This window comes from Myotis myotis, unplaced genomic scaffold (assembly GCF_014108235.1).
Source record: "Myotis myotis isolate mMyoMyo1 unplaced genomic scaffold, mMyoMyo1.p scaffold_m19_p_3, whole genome shotgun sequence".
NCBI classification, from domain to species: Eukaryota; Metazoa; Chordata; class Mammalia; order Chiroptera; family Vespertilionidae; genus Myotis; species Myotis myotis.
In genome coordinates, this window is record NW_023416335.1 from 119211191 (window position 1) to 119230056 (window position 18866).

General features: G+C 43.4%; 1 protein-coding gene across 3 annotated transcripts in view; it reads right to left on the minus strand.

The window, feature by feature from the left end:
- Positions 1-18866, minus strand: part of ADIPOR2 (adiponectin receptor 2) — an 84903-nt gene that overhangs the window by 8028 nt on the left and 58009 nt on the right. For all 3 annotated transcript variants that reach the window (XM_036297544.1, XM_036297542.1, XM_036297543.1), the window contains 4 exons: positions 17150-17269; positions 8150-8321; positions 2123-2309; positions 1697-1884 (listed from right to left, as the gene is read on the minus strand). In XM_036297544.1, the coding sequence (XP_036153437.1) occupies positions 1697-1884; positions 2123-2309; positions 8150-8321; positions 17150-17269 (667 nt within the window). The remainder of the gene's footprint in view (positions 1-1696; positions 1885-2122; positions 2310-8149; positions 8322-17149; positions 17270-18866) is intronic.

The window sequence follows — 18866 nt, forward strand, 5'->3', positions numbered from 1 at the left end:
ATTAAGTGAATAAATAATCTGATGAACAGAATGAACTGGTGATTATAATAGAATCAGGGACATAGAAAGGGAATGGACTGACTATTCTTGGGGGGGAAAGGGGTTTGGGAGATGCGGGAAGAGACTGGACAAAAATCGTGCACCTATGGATGAGGACAGTGGGTGGGGAGTGAGGGCGGAGGGTGGGGCGGGAACTGGGAGGAGGGGAGTTATGGGGGGGAAAAAAGAGGAACAAATGTAATAATCTGAACAATAAAGATTTAATTTAAAAAAAAATAAAAAATAAATAAATAAATAAAAAATACCAAGAGAAAAGCTGAAGGCATTTCAAGAAATAAAACTTATTTTTGCAGGATAAAAAAAAAAAAAAAAATCACCATGACCTTCTTCTTTCACTTGTTCTGTGCCTCTACATGCTAAGCAAAGGCTGCCAATGGTCATGCCTGTCATTGTCTCAGTCAAAGCTCAGGAACTTGGTTCTTCTGATGTGTATAATCAGCAGGATGTGCAGCTCTACTCAGCAAAGACATTCTTATTTTTTGTGCTCCCAAGCAGGCTTAACACCACAGTCAAGTACTACAGAAAGCCAACCCTGACCACTGTTCATTTGCTCACATAAACACTTAAAGAAGGAATAGGGTAGAGTGTTATAACATAAAGTTAATTTTAACTCCTAACCTTCTAGGTAACTGCAGATAAACCATGACTTAAATGTTAATACCAAACAGTTGTTTTCTTTCAAAAAATTTTTTTAAAGGCTGAAAGGAAAAATACTTTTTCTTTTTTTTAATCCTCACCTGAGGATATTTTTCCATTGATTTTTAGAGAGAATGGAAGAGAGAGGGAAAGACACAGAGAAATATCTATGTGAGAGAAACACATCGGTTGGTTGCCTGTTGCATGCTCCCCGACCAGAGCCCGGGCCAAGGAGGAGCCTGCAACCAAGGTACGTGCCCTTGACCAGAATCGAACCCAGGACCACTTGGTTCACAAGCCAATGCTCTACCCACTGGGAAAACCGGCTAGGGTGGAAAAATACTCCTTTTAATACTTCTGGTTCATTCTCAGTGGGCACTGGGTTTATACTGGGAAGAGAAAATTCAAGACACAGCCTTGGCTATAAGGAGTCTCCAGTCCAGTGGGAAATAAAAACCTATCTCTGTTAACCTGTAACTTCTGTACGTCCTTGGTTGAGGACGGCTCAACCAAGGTACTCAAAGACTTCTGGCTTTCCATATGAACTCCAGCTCACCATATATCACCCTAAAAATAAAAGGCCTCTTTATCCCTATATCAGAAGAGATGTATGATGCCTACAGTAACATAATACAATCAGTAGGCAGATTACATATTTTAAAATAAAAATAAAAATAACAAAAATGATTAACTACAAAAAGTACACTTCATATTGAGAGTAAAAGGAATTGTTGTTTATTTTACAAAAGTTACAGAGCCCCTGTCTTATCGACAGTGTATGGCCATAAACTCAAGTAAGCCACACTGCCCCAAGTACATCAGCTCACATAGCTAACCACTGTTCCTCAGCTCTAATGAAGACTACATTAAAAGCCCCTCAAACAGGAACTATGATCTATTCATCACAAGTACATAGCACAATGCTTAGACAATGGTAAGCCTTTAGTAAGTGGCTGACAAATAAGTAACTGTTCAATGTAAAACCTCCACATGCTCTTACCTGCTCGTACTCCTCGATACTGGGGGGTGGCAAACATGTCCCACTGGGAGACTATAATGGCTGCGATGCCCAGCACACAGATGATAATCAAGTAGATGAAGCAAGGTTGTGGGTTACAGTAGAACGAATAATAAAGCCAAGGAACAAAACTTCCCATAATCAGAAGAGCAATACCAGAGTAATCCAGTCTAGAATAGGAAAAGAAACGCATTTAATGTTAAAAATCACTGCTTACTGATGTTCACATTCATCCCCCATGACATGAGCTAGCAATGACAGCTAAGAGGCATACTGGAGTGCTTGCTTTAATATTTTTTAAAGTTCCTATGAGGTGGTATTAAGAATTCTGCCAGCTCTGCTAGATGTTTTTCACTAACCCACTGACTCTAAACCATTGATCAAAATATGGACTTCACAGATACTTACTTAGAGAAGAGTCGGGAGACCCCTTCTGAGTGGCAGTAGACTGTGTGGAAGAGCCATGAAAAAGAAAGGCAGAGAATGGCCCCCAAGAAGAATAACCCGAAGACCACCTTTTCTTGCAGAGGGGCCACAAAGAAGATGTTTGGGCGAAACATATAAAAGATCCCCAGGCACAGGAAGAATACACAACCTAGGAAAAGAGTGCAGGGGAGAGAGAAAAAATTACCCTTTTGAAGACAAAAAGTGATATGCTAACTATGTTTTCAAACCTTCACAATCACAATGATATCTGCATCGAAAGTTCCGTAAGAAACATTTTCTAAATAACTGAAGCCTAGCCAAAATTTTGGCTACTTCAAACATTGTTGGCATCATATACTTCTCAGCTTCATAAACTGAGTATACAAAATATTGTCACTTATTTGTCTAAGAGCATAATCAAAAAATAAACCACACCATCCTGCTACTCTTTAGAAGACTGTATCATTCTACTTCTACCTCTAGATTTAGTATGAAATTCCATTTATACCATTTGGGGCACATTATGCTATTATCCAGCTTTCAAAGGTCCACTTTGCGTTTGCTTTGCAATAAATTCCAATACCTCCAAACCCTATCAAGAAATACAGCTTTCCTCCAACAATAGTTGTCAAGGAACACTATGCTTCTCTGGTCTTCACCAATTGGTCCAATAGATTCAAGAATTGCCGAAACCGGTTTGGCTCAGTGGATAGAGCGTCGGCCTGCGGACTGAAGGGTCCCAGGTTCGATTCCGGTCAAGGGCATGTACCTGGGCTGCGGGCACATCCCCGGTGGGAGATGTGCAGGAGGCAGCTGATCGATGTTTCTCTCTCATCGATGTTTCTGACTCTCTATCTCTCTCCCTTCCTCTCTGTAAAAAATCAATAAAATATATTTAAAAAAAAAAAAAAAAAAAAAAAAAAAGAATTAAGGACAATAAATGCCTATTCAAGCTATTTCATAACCAATTTTTGAATTGTTCTTCATCGTAAGATGTCATGTTCTTACTGCTTAGGGAAGGGCCACTTAACAAAAGGAAGGCACAGATATTAAGAATTTAAACATTTGCTAAGTTAATCACTTTGATCCACTTAATAAAACATTTACCCTGGAGTTAGACGTCAGTAATGAACTTGATTTCATACTCTGTTCTATTCTCACTATACTAGCAAGGTAGGAACATGGGGACACAGTGGAAATAAAATGTGACAAGAAATTCAAGTCAAATGGGGAAAGGCCAGAAACTATTTAGTATATAATAGTTCCCCCATGTCTAGTTCTCTTTCCATGGTTCAGTTACTCATGGTCAACAGTGGTCTGAAACTATGAAATAAAAAATTCCAAAAGGAAACAATCCATGTTTTGAATTGCACACCACTCTGAGTAGTGTGATGAAATCTCGAGCCATCCCGCCCCAGGTCATGAATCATCCCTTTGTCCAGAATGTATACATTTCCCAGCCCTTAGTCCCTTAGTAGCAGTCTCAGTTATCTGATTTATTACTGGGGGTGGGAGTGTCAGCACACAGATACCACATTCACATAACTTTCATTACAATATAGTGTTATAATTGTTATATTTTATTGCTAGTTATTGTTGTTAATTCCTCACTGTGCCTAATTTTACATAAATTAAACTTATCAGATAAGCCTTCGTAGAAATAAAAACATCCTAATAAAAGAGAAACATGGTAACTAGCCGTAACTTTGCTACCCTTCCCATTGGCTAATCAGCGAGATATGCAAATTAATTGCCAACCAAGATGGCGGCAGGCAGCCAGGCAGCTGACGCGAACATGGAGGCTTGCTTGCTCCAGTGACGGAGGAAGCCAGGTTCCCCGCCTGCCTGCTGGGCTCTGAGCTGCTCTCCAAGAAACATTGTTATAAATATAGAAGCTAAACAAAACCCCAGAAACCTGCTTTCAGGCAGCCAGGATCTCAGAGCTGGAGTCGCAACAAAGTTTCAAATACAGAAGGTAAACAGAGTCCAGAAACCTGCTTTCAGCAGCTGAGGTCTCAGAGCTGGAGCCGAGCCTCAGAGCTAAAGACGGCTCTCAGCTCCAGTGACAGCCATAGAAGGTAAATAAAATCCCAGAATAAAAAAGAAAAAAGAAATAAAAGAGAGGTTGGCAGCTTCAGTCACCTGCCAGCCTGAAAACGGCCCTCAGCCCCTCACCCAGACTGGCCAGGTACCCCAGTGGAGACCCCCACCCTGAAGGGGGTGTGACCAGCTGTAAACAGCCATCATCCCCTCATCCAGGCTGGCCAAGCACCCCAGTGGGGACCCCCACCATGAAGGGGGTGTGACAAGCTGCAAACAGCCATCAGCCCCTCATCCAGGCTGGCTAGGCACCCAAGCAGAACCCCCACCCTGATCCAGGACACCCTTCAGGGCAAACCAGCCGGCCCCCACCCGTGCACCAGGCCTCTATTCTATATAGTAAAAGGGTAATATGCCTCCCAGCACCAGGATCAGCGGAGCCACAAGGCCTCCTGTACCTGGGATCAGCGGAGCTGCGAGGCCCCCCGGCACCGGGATCAGCGAAGCCGCAAGGCCTCCCAGCATCAGGATCAGCGGAGCCGCGAGGCCTCCCGGCCTGTGATCAGCAGAGCCACAAGGCCTCCCAAACCCAGGATCAGTGCAGCCGCAAGGCCTCCCGGCACCGGGATCAGTGGAGCCGCGAGACCTCCTGGCACCGGAATCAGTAGAGCCGTGAGGCCTCACTGCCCCTGTGTCAAGCAGAGCCATGAGGCCTCCCAGCACCGGGATCAGCTGAGCAGCGAGGCCGCACTGCACTGGTGTCAAGCGGAGCCGTGAGGTCTCCCAGCACTGGGATCAGCAGAGCCGCGAGGCCTCCTGGCCCCTGGAGCGTGACAGGGGGCAGCGCCCAAACCCCCTGATCACCCTGCGGCTCTGTGTGTGACAGAGGGTGGGGTCACAACCTCCCTATCCGCCCTGCTCTGTTCGTGACAGGGGAAGGCACCCCAACCCCCTGATCGGCCCTGCTCTGTGCCTGATAGGGGGGAGCTCCCCAACCCCCTGATCAGCCCTGCTCTGTGTGTGACAGGGTGGAGCTGCAACCTCCCCATCAGCCCTGCCTTGAGTGTGACGGGGGTGGCGCCCCAACCCTCCAATCGGCCCTACCCTGAGTGTGACAGGGTGGCATCGCAACTTCCTGATCCACCCTGCTCTGTGCATGGCAGGGGGATCTCCCCAACCCCCTGATCGGCCCTGCTCTGTGGGTGACAGGGACGAGCTCCCCAACCCGTTGATCAACCCTGCTCTGTGTGTGACAGTGTACGGAGCCCCAACCCCCCTGATAGGCCCTGCTCTGTGCGTGACAGGGGGCAGCACCCCAACCCCCTGATCGGCTGGCTCTGTATGTGACAGGGGTGGCGCCACAACCCCCTGATCTGCCCTGCTCTGTGCATGACAGGGCGTGGCACCGCAACTCCCCAATCAGCCCTACCCTGAGCGTGACTGAGGGTGGCATCGCAACCACCTGATACGCCCTGCTCTGTGCATGACAGGGGTGGCGCCCCAACTCCCCAATCGGCCCTGCTCTGAAACCGACCAGGGGCTGCGGGGCAGGCACCTAGGGATTGGGCCTGCCCTCTGCCACCCGGGAGCGGGCCTAAGCCAGCAGGTCGTTATCTCCCGAAGGGTCCCAGACTGTGAGAGGGCACAAGTGGGGCTGAGGGATATGCCCCCCTCCCCCCCGCCAGTGCATAAATGTTTGTGCACTGGGCCTCTAGTCCTATATAATAAAGAGGTGATATGCAAATTAACCCTCACGCCCTCACAAGATGGCTGCCTACGACCAGGCCGGCAAGGGGGTTAGTGAGGGATGACCAAACGCGACTGAACAGCAGGCTGCGTGGGGCAACCAGGCCAGTGGGAGGGCCGTGAGGGGTGACCAGGCCAGCAAGGCGGGGGGGGGGGGGGGCAGTTGGGGGCAACCAGGCTGGCAGGGGGGCAGCAGTTGGGGGCGATTAGGCTGGCGGGGGGGAGGGCAGTTGGGGCAACCAGGCCGGCAGGGAGGGGGCTGTTGGGGGCAACCTGGCCAGCAGCGGGGGGCAGTTAGGGGCGACTAGGCCAGCGGGGGGATGGGGGGGCAGTTAAGAACGATTAGGCCAGCATGCAGAGGCAGTGAGGGGCGATCAGGCCGGCGGGTGAGGGGGGGTGACCAGGCAGGCAGACAGGCAAGTGAGCAATTAGGAGCCAGTGGTCCAGGATTGTGAGAGGGATGTCAAACTACTGGTTTAGGCCCTGGGGATTGGGCCTAAACCGGCAGTTGGACATCCCCCGAAGGGGTCCCGGATTGGAGAGGGTGCAGGCTGGGCTGAGGGGGGAACCCCCCCACCCCCAGCATGAATTTCGTGCACTGGGCCTCTAGTAGTATATATAGAGTTTGGTCCGATCTGTGATTTCAGGCATTCACTGGGAGTTTTGGAATGTATCTCCCTTGGATAACGGGACTGCTGTATTCACAAGGTTATGAAATTATCACTATTATTACCTCCAAAAGAAGTCCTATACCTGTTATTAGTCATAGCTCATTCCCGAATCCCAATCCCAGACAGCCCTAACCTACTTTCTGGTTCTGGATTTTCCCATTCTAGGCATTTCATGTATATGAATCACATAATAAGTGGCCTTTTATGTCTGGCTTTTTCCACTTAGCATGTTTTCAAGGCTCACTCGTGTTGTAGTATGTATCAATATCAAGTAATATTTCATTGTATGGATATACCACATTTTATTTATCCATTCATCAGTTGAAAGATTTGGGCTGTTTCCACTTTTTAGCTATTATGAATAATGTTGCTAAAAATATTCATGTCCTCATTGTTTTAACATGTTTTCAATTCTCTTGAGTATATGCCTAAGGAGTAGAATTTGTCAGGAACTCTGTTTAGCTATCTGTATTCCATAGAGGCTGCACCCTTCTTATATTCCCACCAGCAATATATGTGAGTTCTAATTTTTCTATATCCTTGCCAGACTTGTTATTTCCCATTTTTTATTACAGCTATTCTAGTAAGTATTTCATTGCATTTCTCCAAGTATTTGATTTGCATTCCCCAAAATGATGTTGAGCCTCTTTTCATGTGTTTGTCAGCCATTTTTAGAACTTATTGAAGAAATTACTACTCAGATGCTTTCCTCATTTCTTAAACTGAGTTGACTTCCTATTGTTTAGTTGTAAGAGTTCTTTTTCTAGAGCAATCATCAGATATTTTGCAAATATTTTCTCCTATTCTGTGGGTTACTTTTTCACTTTCTTGATAATGTCCTTTGACATACAAGTTTTAATTATGATGAAGTCCAATTTATCCATTTTTTTCTTTGGTTGCGCATGCTTTAGGTGCAATTCTAAGAAACTGTCACCTAACCCAAAGTCACAAAGATTTGCATCAATGTTTTCTCTTAATGATTTTATAGTTTCATGGTTAAGTCTTCAATCCATTTTGAGTTAATTTTTATATATGGTATGAAGTAGGGGTCCAACTTTATTCTTTCACATGTAGTTACACAGTTATCACCAATACCATTCTATTCCTTCTTTAATATACAATCATGATGGGAAAAAATATCATACATCACATTCTACTTTAAGGCAAAATGAAATGTGAATATTCTAAGTAATGACTTTGAAAAACCAGGTTACTTTTATTCAATAACTACCTTCCTCTCAGTGTTCATTAAAATATTATACCACATTTTGAATAGTATCTTTCTCTTGGCATGGTTCGATTGGGGGGGGCCAATCGGGGAAAAAGGAGTCATATGTAATACTTTAAACAATAAATATATATATATATAAAACTTAGCTGTAATAAAATCATAGTGCAAAGCACAGAGCAAATCACTGCAAAACTGCATCATCAGAAATCCAGAAAACAAAATGGCAAATCCCAAATACATTTTTTAAGTTCCGTCCTTACCATCAAATAAATGAAAAAAGAATATAGATCACCAATTCATTATACCACTGATATTACATACCTAAGAGATGTGTCCAGATGTTGCCTGTCTCTGTGTGTATTCTGAAAATGCTCTTAAAACAGGCCCGGAAAGAAGGCATAGGGGGCCGGTGTCCATGTAAAAGGTAATCATTATCCTTGAGCCAGTCTGGTAGGACATCATGAGGGATTACTCGCCATCGACCTTCCCAAACCTGGAAGAAAAATATTATCAAATATTTTGGGGGGTTTTAATTGTAACTTTAGCAGCACTGATCCCAAATAACAATCTCTTACATTTTCTTATGAGAAAAATAACTTATTTTTAGAAAGACAAACACATTCAAATGAACAATGTCCTATATTCTGAGTTTCTAAAAAACTGATGAAAAGATATTTTTTAAATGAAGCAGAAAGGCTTTTCTTAAGAAAGGGGAAGAGTAAATGCACTTATAGAATATGTCCTAAAGAGTGGTTACAAACTTTGTTTCAATATGGCTAAAAGTAGGATGAAGGGTCCAAAGTCCCACCCATACAGATTCCCCTCCATTCTCCACAACAGACTTTACCTCTGAGAAATCCCTGTGATATTAAACATGATCATTTTTATACTTAACTAGAGGCCTGGTGCACGAAATTCATGCACTCGGGGGGAGGGAGTGTCCCTCAGCCCGGCCTGCGTCCCCTCGCAGTCCGGGAGCCCTCAGGAGATATCCGATTGCTGATGGCCTAAGCCGTCAGTCAGACATCCTTAGCGCTGCCACGGAGGTGGGAGAGGCTCCTGCCACCACCACCGCCGCTGCCGCTGCACTCACCAGCCATAAGCCCAGCTTCTGGCTGAGCAGCAATCCCCCTGTGGGAGCACACTGACCACTAGGGGGCAGCTCCTGCATTGAACGGGATTGGGCTGAAACCAGCTCTCTGACATGCCCCGAGAGGTTCCGGAGTGTGAGAGGGCACAGGCCAGGCCAAGGGACCCCATCGGTGCACAATCAGGGCCAGGGAGGGACACAGGAGTTTGGCCAGCCAGGGAGGGACTGCAGGAGGGCTCCAGGGCATGTCCGGCCCATCTCGCTTAGTCCCGATTGGCTGGACCCCAGCAGCAAGCTAACCTACTGGTCAGAGTGTCTGCCCCCTGGTGGTAAGTGCACGTCATAGCAAGCGGTTGAGTGGCCTTAGCATATCATTAGCATATTACACTTTGATTGGTTGAACAGATGACTCGACAACCAGACACTTAGCATATTAGCCTTTTATTAGATAGGATACTAGAAACCCGGTGCATGAAAAATTCTGCACTGGGGGGGGGGGGGGGTGGGGAGGCGGCAGTTAGGGGTGACCAGTCCAGGAGCCTTACCCCATGGGGAGCGGACCTAAGCCACAGTCTGGCCTCCCTATGCAGGAGACAACTGGATAAGAAGGCTCCGCCCCCATCACCCCACTGCTGCTGCTGCCACTGCCGGTGGCCACGGCTACAAGGCCTGAGCCCTGGGCCGAGGGACCGAGAGGTGCTCAATGCACCTCATGGTGACCAGTCGTTTGGTCGTAATGGACACTGGCCAGATAGATAGATAGATTCCTGTTGGTAAAAAAAAGAACTATATAGGATCATGCTTTTGTGCCTTTTGCTAAAATCTCTCTTTCTCCCTTTACTCTATCTTCTCTTCCTATCATAGCAAATATGATGAAGTAGAAAAGAACATAGGAGTCAGAAAATCTTGGATGTCTGCCATTAACTAGTTGAATGAGCTTTAATCACAAAATCGCCAAGCCTGTTTCCTCACTTATAAAATGAGGATTCTAGTGCTTTGATTACTTCATAAGGAAGATATGAGGATTAAATGAAATGACCCAAAGCATTTCATGAATGAGTTAGCAAATCTCAACATCCATCCCAAAGGTGGAATTAACCCTAACCATCCCAGAGGCTATCACCAGTCGGAGAATTAATAATTAATCCACCCTCCTCATGCTGGAGAGATGACAAAAAAGTTTGGCCTTAACTGCCTTTCAAGTCCCTTTGGCCCCCTTTCTCCCTTTTCCTCACTGTCCCTCCCATCAAACTTTAAAGGAAAAGGGATCAGGAGTTGGTATACACTCTTTAAAAAGTCTGTCAATCTCTGCACTCTGCTTCTTTTAATGTCTCTCAGCCCAGAGAGCCCACACCACAAGGATCACTTAATCCTAAACGAACTTGCTTCTGCTAGCCAGAAAGATGTAAAAAAAAATGCCAGACACATGGTCTACCTATAGGCTTCAGGTTCAGGCAATGATTCCACCCACTGTCCTCAGGGTTCTTGTGACAAACATGGCTGACCATAGACACTTGGTTCTCTCTCTACTATGCAGATATATGCCCATTCTGTTCACTCTACAACATTTTCCTGTTCTCTGCTCTCCTTAATGTCTCCTGACATTTATAAAAAACTGATCCTCTGTGTAACTCCAAAGGAAGTGGAGACTAAATTTAAGGATAGAAATGGCCGCCCTAGCTGGTTTGGCTCAGTGGATAGAGCATCGGCCTATGGACTGAAAGGTCCTGGGTTCGATTCCAGTCAAGGGCACATGCCTGGGTTACAGGCTCGATCCCTAGTAGCGGGTGTGCAGGAGGCAGCCAATCGATGATTCTCTCTCATCATTGATGTTTCTATTTCTCTCTCCCTTCCTCTCTGAAACCAATAAAAAATATATATTAAAAAAAAAAAGAACAGATATGGCCCTGTGGTTACTGACTGTTAATCTGACTGTTCAGTGCTTGTTCCTAACATACGACAAAATAAAATAATGCCAAAAGATTAATCTAGATTTTTTTTTATGTCTACTGCTAATATTATCACGACTTGTAAAAGTAGCTGTAGCTTTCATAGGACTTATATTGAGAGAAAGTGAGAGACACACCAAGATAATGAATTCCTTTTATCTAATTTGAACTTGGTAAAACAGCTATTGTTGAGATTAACTTTACAAGATGCTGCTACCCTGTTTTACTTTGGGAGAATTTTATTTTCTAAGAGGGAGAGGAAAATGAGCATCAATCCCTACATCCTCAAGGCAGTTCACAATTCAAAAACAGCTCTACTGTGACCACATAAAAACTACTGTGTTGCCACACAGACAAAATAATCAAATTCTCCCTTTTTATAGTCAGAAAGAATATGTTGAGTTTCTTACTAGTTACATGTGCATAAAATGTCAAGAGTGATTCTCCCCCCCACCACCCCATTGTTTCTATACAAACGTTCTAGTGGTCTAAAAACTGAGCCAGGGAGCTGTACTTTCTAATTATACTGCAATTAATGTTATATTCAACAAACCCTACACCTTATTCTCAACTTGGAGTCAAGCCAAATGCCAACCTAAACAGGTATCCTCTTTTACTGCCTGGGGGAAAAAGAACAGGATCACAGCTTAGACGAAAGCATGTTTATTTATAAGCTTGACAAAGACACCGCCTACATCAAACTTAGCAATGGTCCACTGAGTTTTTATCAGACTATATAGTGCACAAATAGAATTTTTTTTAAAAAAAATACCCACAATATACCTATTCCCACATGAGCCAGGCTACGCTGGTAAAATAACAGCAACTGAAGGCTGAAAAAAAGAGACCAAGATCAAACTTGGATTCTCTATAAAGATTAAAATGATTTTCCTTCCCCTATTCCTGTAAGAAAAGCTTTTCCTAAAGAGAAAGTACACCAGCAAGACCACAGGACACTTCATTTTAAACTGTCTCCATTTACTTGCTTTCAATCCAAGAAACAGAATCCTTGAGGCACTGGACATGGCTAGTTTTTAAGTATGGTCAGTGGCACCACCAGAGCAGGGTAGAGCAGGTCTGGAGAACACCATGTAATAGGAGGCCTCTTCTTGCTGCTCTCATAGACAAACTGCTAGTGGATGATAAGTGAATGGTTTATCCATTTCTGTGCCCCACTCATTTTTCTTCAATAAATCATAGTTTGCCACAAAAAAATGCCCTATTTATTCTTTCATTAGCTATTAAATTGAAAGTTTTATTTACTGTATTATTTTTAGTTCAGAAAGAACAAAAAGACAGTGAAGTTAGCTACAGTACTCTACTAATAATATAAATATTAAAAATCCCCAATGGCCCAGACACTAAATATGTACTCAACATTGAGAGATACAACATCAATCAGTTACTGCAACCTAGGTAGAACCCTGACCGGATATCGAACCCGCAACGTTTTGGTGTACAGGAAGATGCTCCAACCAACTGAGCCACCAAGCCAGGGCCAAAACATGCTTTTTGAAAAATAAAATAGATCTTTTGTATCCTTCTGTACTAATTCTCCTATGTCAGTAATCAGTAGAATGGATCTATTGTTTTGCTCGGGGTTTTTTTTTCCACCAATTTTCAAACACTGATTAAAACTTCCTGGGCTTGGAGAACAAAGATGGTGGCGTAGATAAATGCCTGGACCTGCTGCCTCCCACAATCACAGCAAAATTACAACTAAGATACAAAACCATCATTAACAACTACAGTGGGGCCTTGACTTACGAGTGTCCCGACTAACGAGTTTTTCGATATACAAGCCATCTCTCGGCTGATTTTTTTGCTTTGAGTTGCGAGCTAAAATTGGGGTTACGAGCCAGCTTCAAATACCCCACCGCTAGTTGGCGCAGCGAACGTCACAGTGAATGCCACAACATCAGCCCAGCATCACTGTCTCACTCATTCACTTTATGATTTGACATACGAGTAATTTGAATTACGAGCTCCATCACAGAACGAATTAAACTCGTAAGTCAAGGCTCCACTGTACCTGAAACCTGGCTGAGTAGAAGTCCTACAACTAGAGAAGTAAAGAAGAAACCACACTGAGACTAGTAAGAGGGGCGGAGATGCAGAACGGGTTGGTCCGACACTCACAGTGCTGTTTTTTTAAAATTGGGAGGGATATCTTGGCTGCAGAGTGCCCTCCCACACTGAACCCCCTCCCCCCGCCACACTGTGAGGAGCAAAAGGGTCCCAGACCCTGAGCCCAGGGTTCCATAGCTGAGAAGAGAAGTTCTCATAACTTTGGGCTGTAAAAACCACCTCTTAAAGAGCCAGTACACGAACGTACTCAGACTCAATCCCTCTAAGCTCCAGCGCTGGGAGGCTTTGGAGGACACAGGGACATACGAGAGGAACTGGATTGTCTGGCATGTGGCGGGAACTCAGGGCAGCTTTCTTCCAGACAGGGGTCCTCGTTCCTGTGCTGGGACCCCACCACCACCACCACCACACCTCCTCTCATAGCAGAGCTGATGGGCAGCCATATCTGAGTTTCCATCAGCCTGGCTAACACTGTCCCCTTTGCCCTGGTGATGACCCGAAACACCACCGAATCCAATTTGCAGCCCCACACAAGCTGTTTGCAGCTGCTTTTCCATATAAATTGCCTATCCTGGCTCAGGCTTCAGACTTTGCTAAAACCTCTAAAACAAATAGCAGCTGGCACCAGCATGCCCCAAACTAATCAATAAAAGGCCCATTACCCGGCACTAGCACCAGCCTGCCTTGCTGCTCAGCTGGGCCTCACCTGGGCACTTCACAAACCCAATACAAGTAGCAGCCATCTGCAGACCTCTCTGTAGTTCTTGCCAGATGGCCCGAGGCAGTGGCTCACTTTGCACCTCCTGGGAGGCCCCAGGGCCAGTGTACTCAGTGGACAGCTTCAGACCATACCAGATTACAACTCTACACATCCACAAGCAACACACTCAAGGGGCAGACTCAGTGAGCACCAAAGCCCCACTGAAGCAAGTTCTGCTCCATAGGGGTGTCCTACACAGCTGCTCTCCCACTGTAGTAGCAGCTGGTCTTCACAGCCAATTGGCCTGGAGATTAATTCCTCCCAGTGATGCCAACAGCAATCAAGGTTCAACTACAAGACTGTGCACAGAGTCCACACAGGGATATACCTAGAGTGCACAGCTCAGGTGACTAAGGAGGCTGAACCATTGGGCCCTACAGGACACTTACTACACAAGGCCACTCTATCAATTTCAGGAACCATAGCAGCTCTAACTAATTACATAGAAACAAATGCAGGAAGCAGCCAAAATGGGGAGAAAAAGAAACATGTCACAATGAAAGAAATGGAAGCAAACAAACTACTGAATACAGAGTTCAACACCATGGTTTTAAGGTTACTCGAGGATCTGAATGAGAGCTCCAAAGAACTCAAAGAGAGTTTCAAGGGACTTAGTGAGACTTTCAAGGATCTTAGTGAAAACGTCAGACATGAAGAAGGACCAGTCAGAAATTAAGCCTACACTAACTGAAATAAGGAATAATTTATAAGGTTCAACAGTAGAGTAGAGGAGTCTAAGAACTAAATCAATGATTTGGAATATGAGGAAGCAAAAAACACCCAATCAGAAGAGCAAAAAGACATAAGAATCCAAAAATATGAAGATAGTGTAAGGCAAGCACGTCAAACTCAAAGGCTAACACGGGCCAAATAAACAAGGTTTAAGTTTATGTGGGCCGCAAAAAAATAAAAAATAAATAATAAAAAAAAAGCTTCAATTTTCATAGAAACGTAGGTTTATTTCAACAAAGACATGCTGAATACAAAGAGCTGAAATAAATGAGTAATCATTAACATAAAATAGAACATTGTGATAAAAATTAATATTTTTTCTTGTACATTAACTTACCAGACACTGAATAACTACACAAATTAATAAGCATAATGCAAATAAACCTATTTTTCTTGTTTTCCGAAAGCAAAGTATTACCTGTTGCACACATAAAACAAGTCCGTACAAGACTAATGACGTGGCAATTGGCTACTAAAATGCTAGCTGCTAGTATTAATGGAGAGAAATGGTGCACCTGCGCATAAGGCATGTAAGGGAGATGAATGCAACAACAATTATAGTAATCAGTCATTAGCAAACATTGTAGTTCATTATTTTTATTGAAACGTTTCTTACATACCGTTATATTGGCTGGGCCACAAAAATGTTCGTTGTGGGCCGCAGTGAGTTTGACATGCTTGGTGTAAGAAGTCTCTGGGACAACTTCAAGCATACCAACATTCACATTATGGGAGTGCCAGAGAGAGAAGAGAGAGCAAGATACTGAAAACCTATTTTCAAAAATTACAGAAAACTTCCCCTACCTGGTGAAAGAAACAGACTTACAAGTCCAGGAAGCACAGAGAGTCCCAAACAAGAGGAACCAAGAGTCCCACACCAAGACACATCATAACTAAAATGCCAATGGTTAAACACAAAGACTCTTTTAAAAGCAGCAAGAGAAAAGCAGTTAGTTACCTACAAGTGTAGCACTAATCAACTGTCGGCTGATTCTCAAGAGAAACTTTGCAGGTCAGAAGCGAGTGGCAAGAAATATTCAAAGTGATGAATAGCAAGGACTTACAACCAAGATTACTCTACCCAGCATAGCTTTTCATTTAGAATTGAAGGTCAGATAAAGAGCTTCACAGACAAGAAAAAGCTAAAGGAGTTCATCACTACCAAACCAATATTACATGAAGTGTTGAAGGGTATTCTTTAGGAAGAGGAAAGAGAAGAGAAAAAAAATATGAATAATCAAATGGCAATAAATACCCATCTATCAACAACTGAATCTAAAAATCAAAATAAACAAACAAGAAATCTAATGAATAAAATAAACTGGTGAATAAAATAGAATTAGGGGCATGGAAACGTGGAACATACTGACGAATCTCAGAGGGAAGTGTGGAGGAAGGGGTAGGAAGAGATTAGCCAAAGATTTTAAATGCATATATGCATTACCTATGGACACAGACAATAGGTGGCGAAGGCTTCGGGCAGAGCGGAAACCCGGTGGAGGGGGGCAATGGGGGAAGAAAACAGGGTCATCTATAATGCCCTCAACAATAAAGATTTTTTTGTAAAAAATTTCCTGGGCTCTAAGTAGTCCCATGTTTATATCCCTCCCCTTCCCCTCTCCACCAACCCCTTCATCTTGGAAGGGATGTCTCTATTCAGATTAAAATGTTTTCTTCTTGTCCTCTTATCTAAAGTATAGTATTCTAAGTCAACTGGCCTTAATTACTTCTAGTGTCACTGTGAATGCAGAAAAACCTAAGCTTAGTTTTCAGGATCTATGACCACATGCATGAAAATTTCTCTCTAAAAGAGTTTTCCAGGAATGTTTAATATGTAAATGAATTTACATACACATATACACATAGGCAACTGGCTTATGTTGACTTTTCATCTGCCAGGGCCCTGATCAATCAGTATAATCAGGTGGCTATAGATTTACCAGTGTCCTTGACATATTTTCTCCAAGCAAGCAATCCCAATTCCAGTTACCATTTTAGGGAAAAAGAAAAAAAAAATCCCCACAATAGGTCCTAATGAACCAGAAAGTGAATTGGAAGAAAAGCCTTAGAGGGACAATATACCAGTTAAACTGAAAACACTACATGTGTATGAAAACCAGGCAAATCCTATATAAAGAGTAGTTGATGACGCTAGAAAGTATCATACTTGCCATCACAGTCAACAGCATAAATAGATCAAGGGACTTGGAAATAGCACTTTAGAATCTCCAGGCATTAACCACCCCCAATTTTGCTTCATTCTGCCTCGTCTAAACTATCAGTAACCTATACAGTGGGGCCTTGACTTACGAGTGTCCCAACTAACGAGTTTTTTTGAGATACCAGCTCTCTCTCAGCCGGTTTTTTGCATTGAGTTGACAGAGTAATTTGAGTTAACGAGCTCCTTAACGAGCTAGGTCTCGGAACGAATTAAACTCGTAAGTCAAGGCCCCACTGTATTAGGGAAAACTTTTTTTACCAGTTAGATGTTCTAGTTTTCTCAAAACTTTGTCATGGCTGCTGCAGGCAAATGTATTATGTCTTGAACAGGGTTAAAGTCATGAGATTGCTTTTGTCTCCATTTTGCCAGAGATTATCCCTAATGCAAACCAAAGGGTAAGGTACTACCACTCTCCTTAAAGGTTTCTGTTTGGGAACGGCGGATCATATAACACGAAAATTACAAGAAATTGCCATCTTACCTTGCAAACAAACTCTTCCATTCTTTCCATAGCATGATGGGCTTGTAAGAGAGGGGACATGCCCATAAACCCCTCCTCTTCCTGAGAAGCTTCATCATTACACTCACGTTCCTCAGAGCTCTGCAAGGCAATCAGAAATAATCAGGGACAGAGACCAGGAACCATTGAAACAATCAATATATTTTCCTTGAAGAATTATAATGAAATTCTCTTAAGGCCAAACAAAGCCTCAGACAAGTAACAATACAGGAAGTAAAGTCAGTTTATTATAGAATTATGAGTATTAAAAATGAAAAATAGTTACTCAAGTTTTCTCTGACAAATGAACTATAACAACAGCATTCCTGTTTGTTTCAGTAGTAGTTATTGCTCCCACCCACCTTAAATATGGCAATATGTGGAGTCATTTTTACTTGTCAAAAGTGGGGGGAATGCTACTAGCATCTAGCAGGAAGGGCCAGGATGCTGTTAAACATCCTACGATGCAAAGGACAGCTCCCCACAACAACGAACTATCTGCCAAAATGTCAATAGTGTTTGAGAAACTGATCTAAAGAATATATGAGGGTCTATACCAGGGTGGGCAAACTTTTTGACTCAAGGGCCACAATGGGTTCTTAAACTGGACCGGAGGACCGGAACAAAAGCATGGATGGAGTGTTTGTGTGAACTAATACATGTTAACACTGCTGCTGGTGAAGGAGCAGAGGGGAGAGCAAGAGAACCCTCCGCTCTTTCGGCTCCGCGCGCCGGATAGAACAGCCGAATGGGCCGTAGTTTGCCCATGGCTGGTCTATACACTTCAAATTATATATGCCACAGCCCAGTATTATGTGTTTACATCAGAAAAAAATATTTTATCAGATACTTCACTATGAAAAATGCTAACAGTAAGTGAGTTATTTACTAAATAAGTGGTTACTAGTGCCAAGGCCTAAGCATCCATCCAATACATCCATCCATCCAATGTCATACTCCATTCTAAGTTTGGATCGGCTTGCAGCATTTTATTCTTTGCACTTTGTGTCCTAAAATATCTTTAAGAGTTCCTTTAATTTGACTTTTTTGCCTATATCATTTCTCTGGACATCCTCATCCTTTTGGTCGCAAACACTTGACTCATTTATGTTGACAAGTTTGCCTTCACTAAGTTCCTCTTGCTGCCTATTTAAAATGTCTTAAGCGGTGGCAGTGTCAACATTACCACAGTCAGCTATTTCCTCTACAATCCGTTTATGTTTGACTTTTACTTTCAGCATTATCATGTTCCTTTCTTTGCTTCACTTTTATCTTTGTTAGCCAATTCCCACTTCTGGTTTTCCATTTTTGTAAAAAGTCATAAATGTTTATCACTGGGAAGCAGCACAACTATACTCTTGCCTGTCTTGTGCATTATGAGTTAACAGACATCCAATAATCAGTCACTGACAGACTTCAAAGAAGTGACATGATTGGTCGCTGACCATGATACACATCTATTATTTGCATAGTTATCTGTGGACTGAAGAGCTACCAGAAACGTTTGTACTTTATGCAGTTACTCACGGTAAATATACTGTGGTAACTAAAATTTGAACCATATTGTTCAGGAGCTACTATTATTTAACTAACCCATGGTAACAAACTCATACATATTGGAAATTTTCAAAGCATTAGGGTTGCCTGTCATATTTTCCTGTCACATCTTTCATAACCATCCTTTCTTATCTGAATGGGT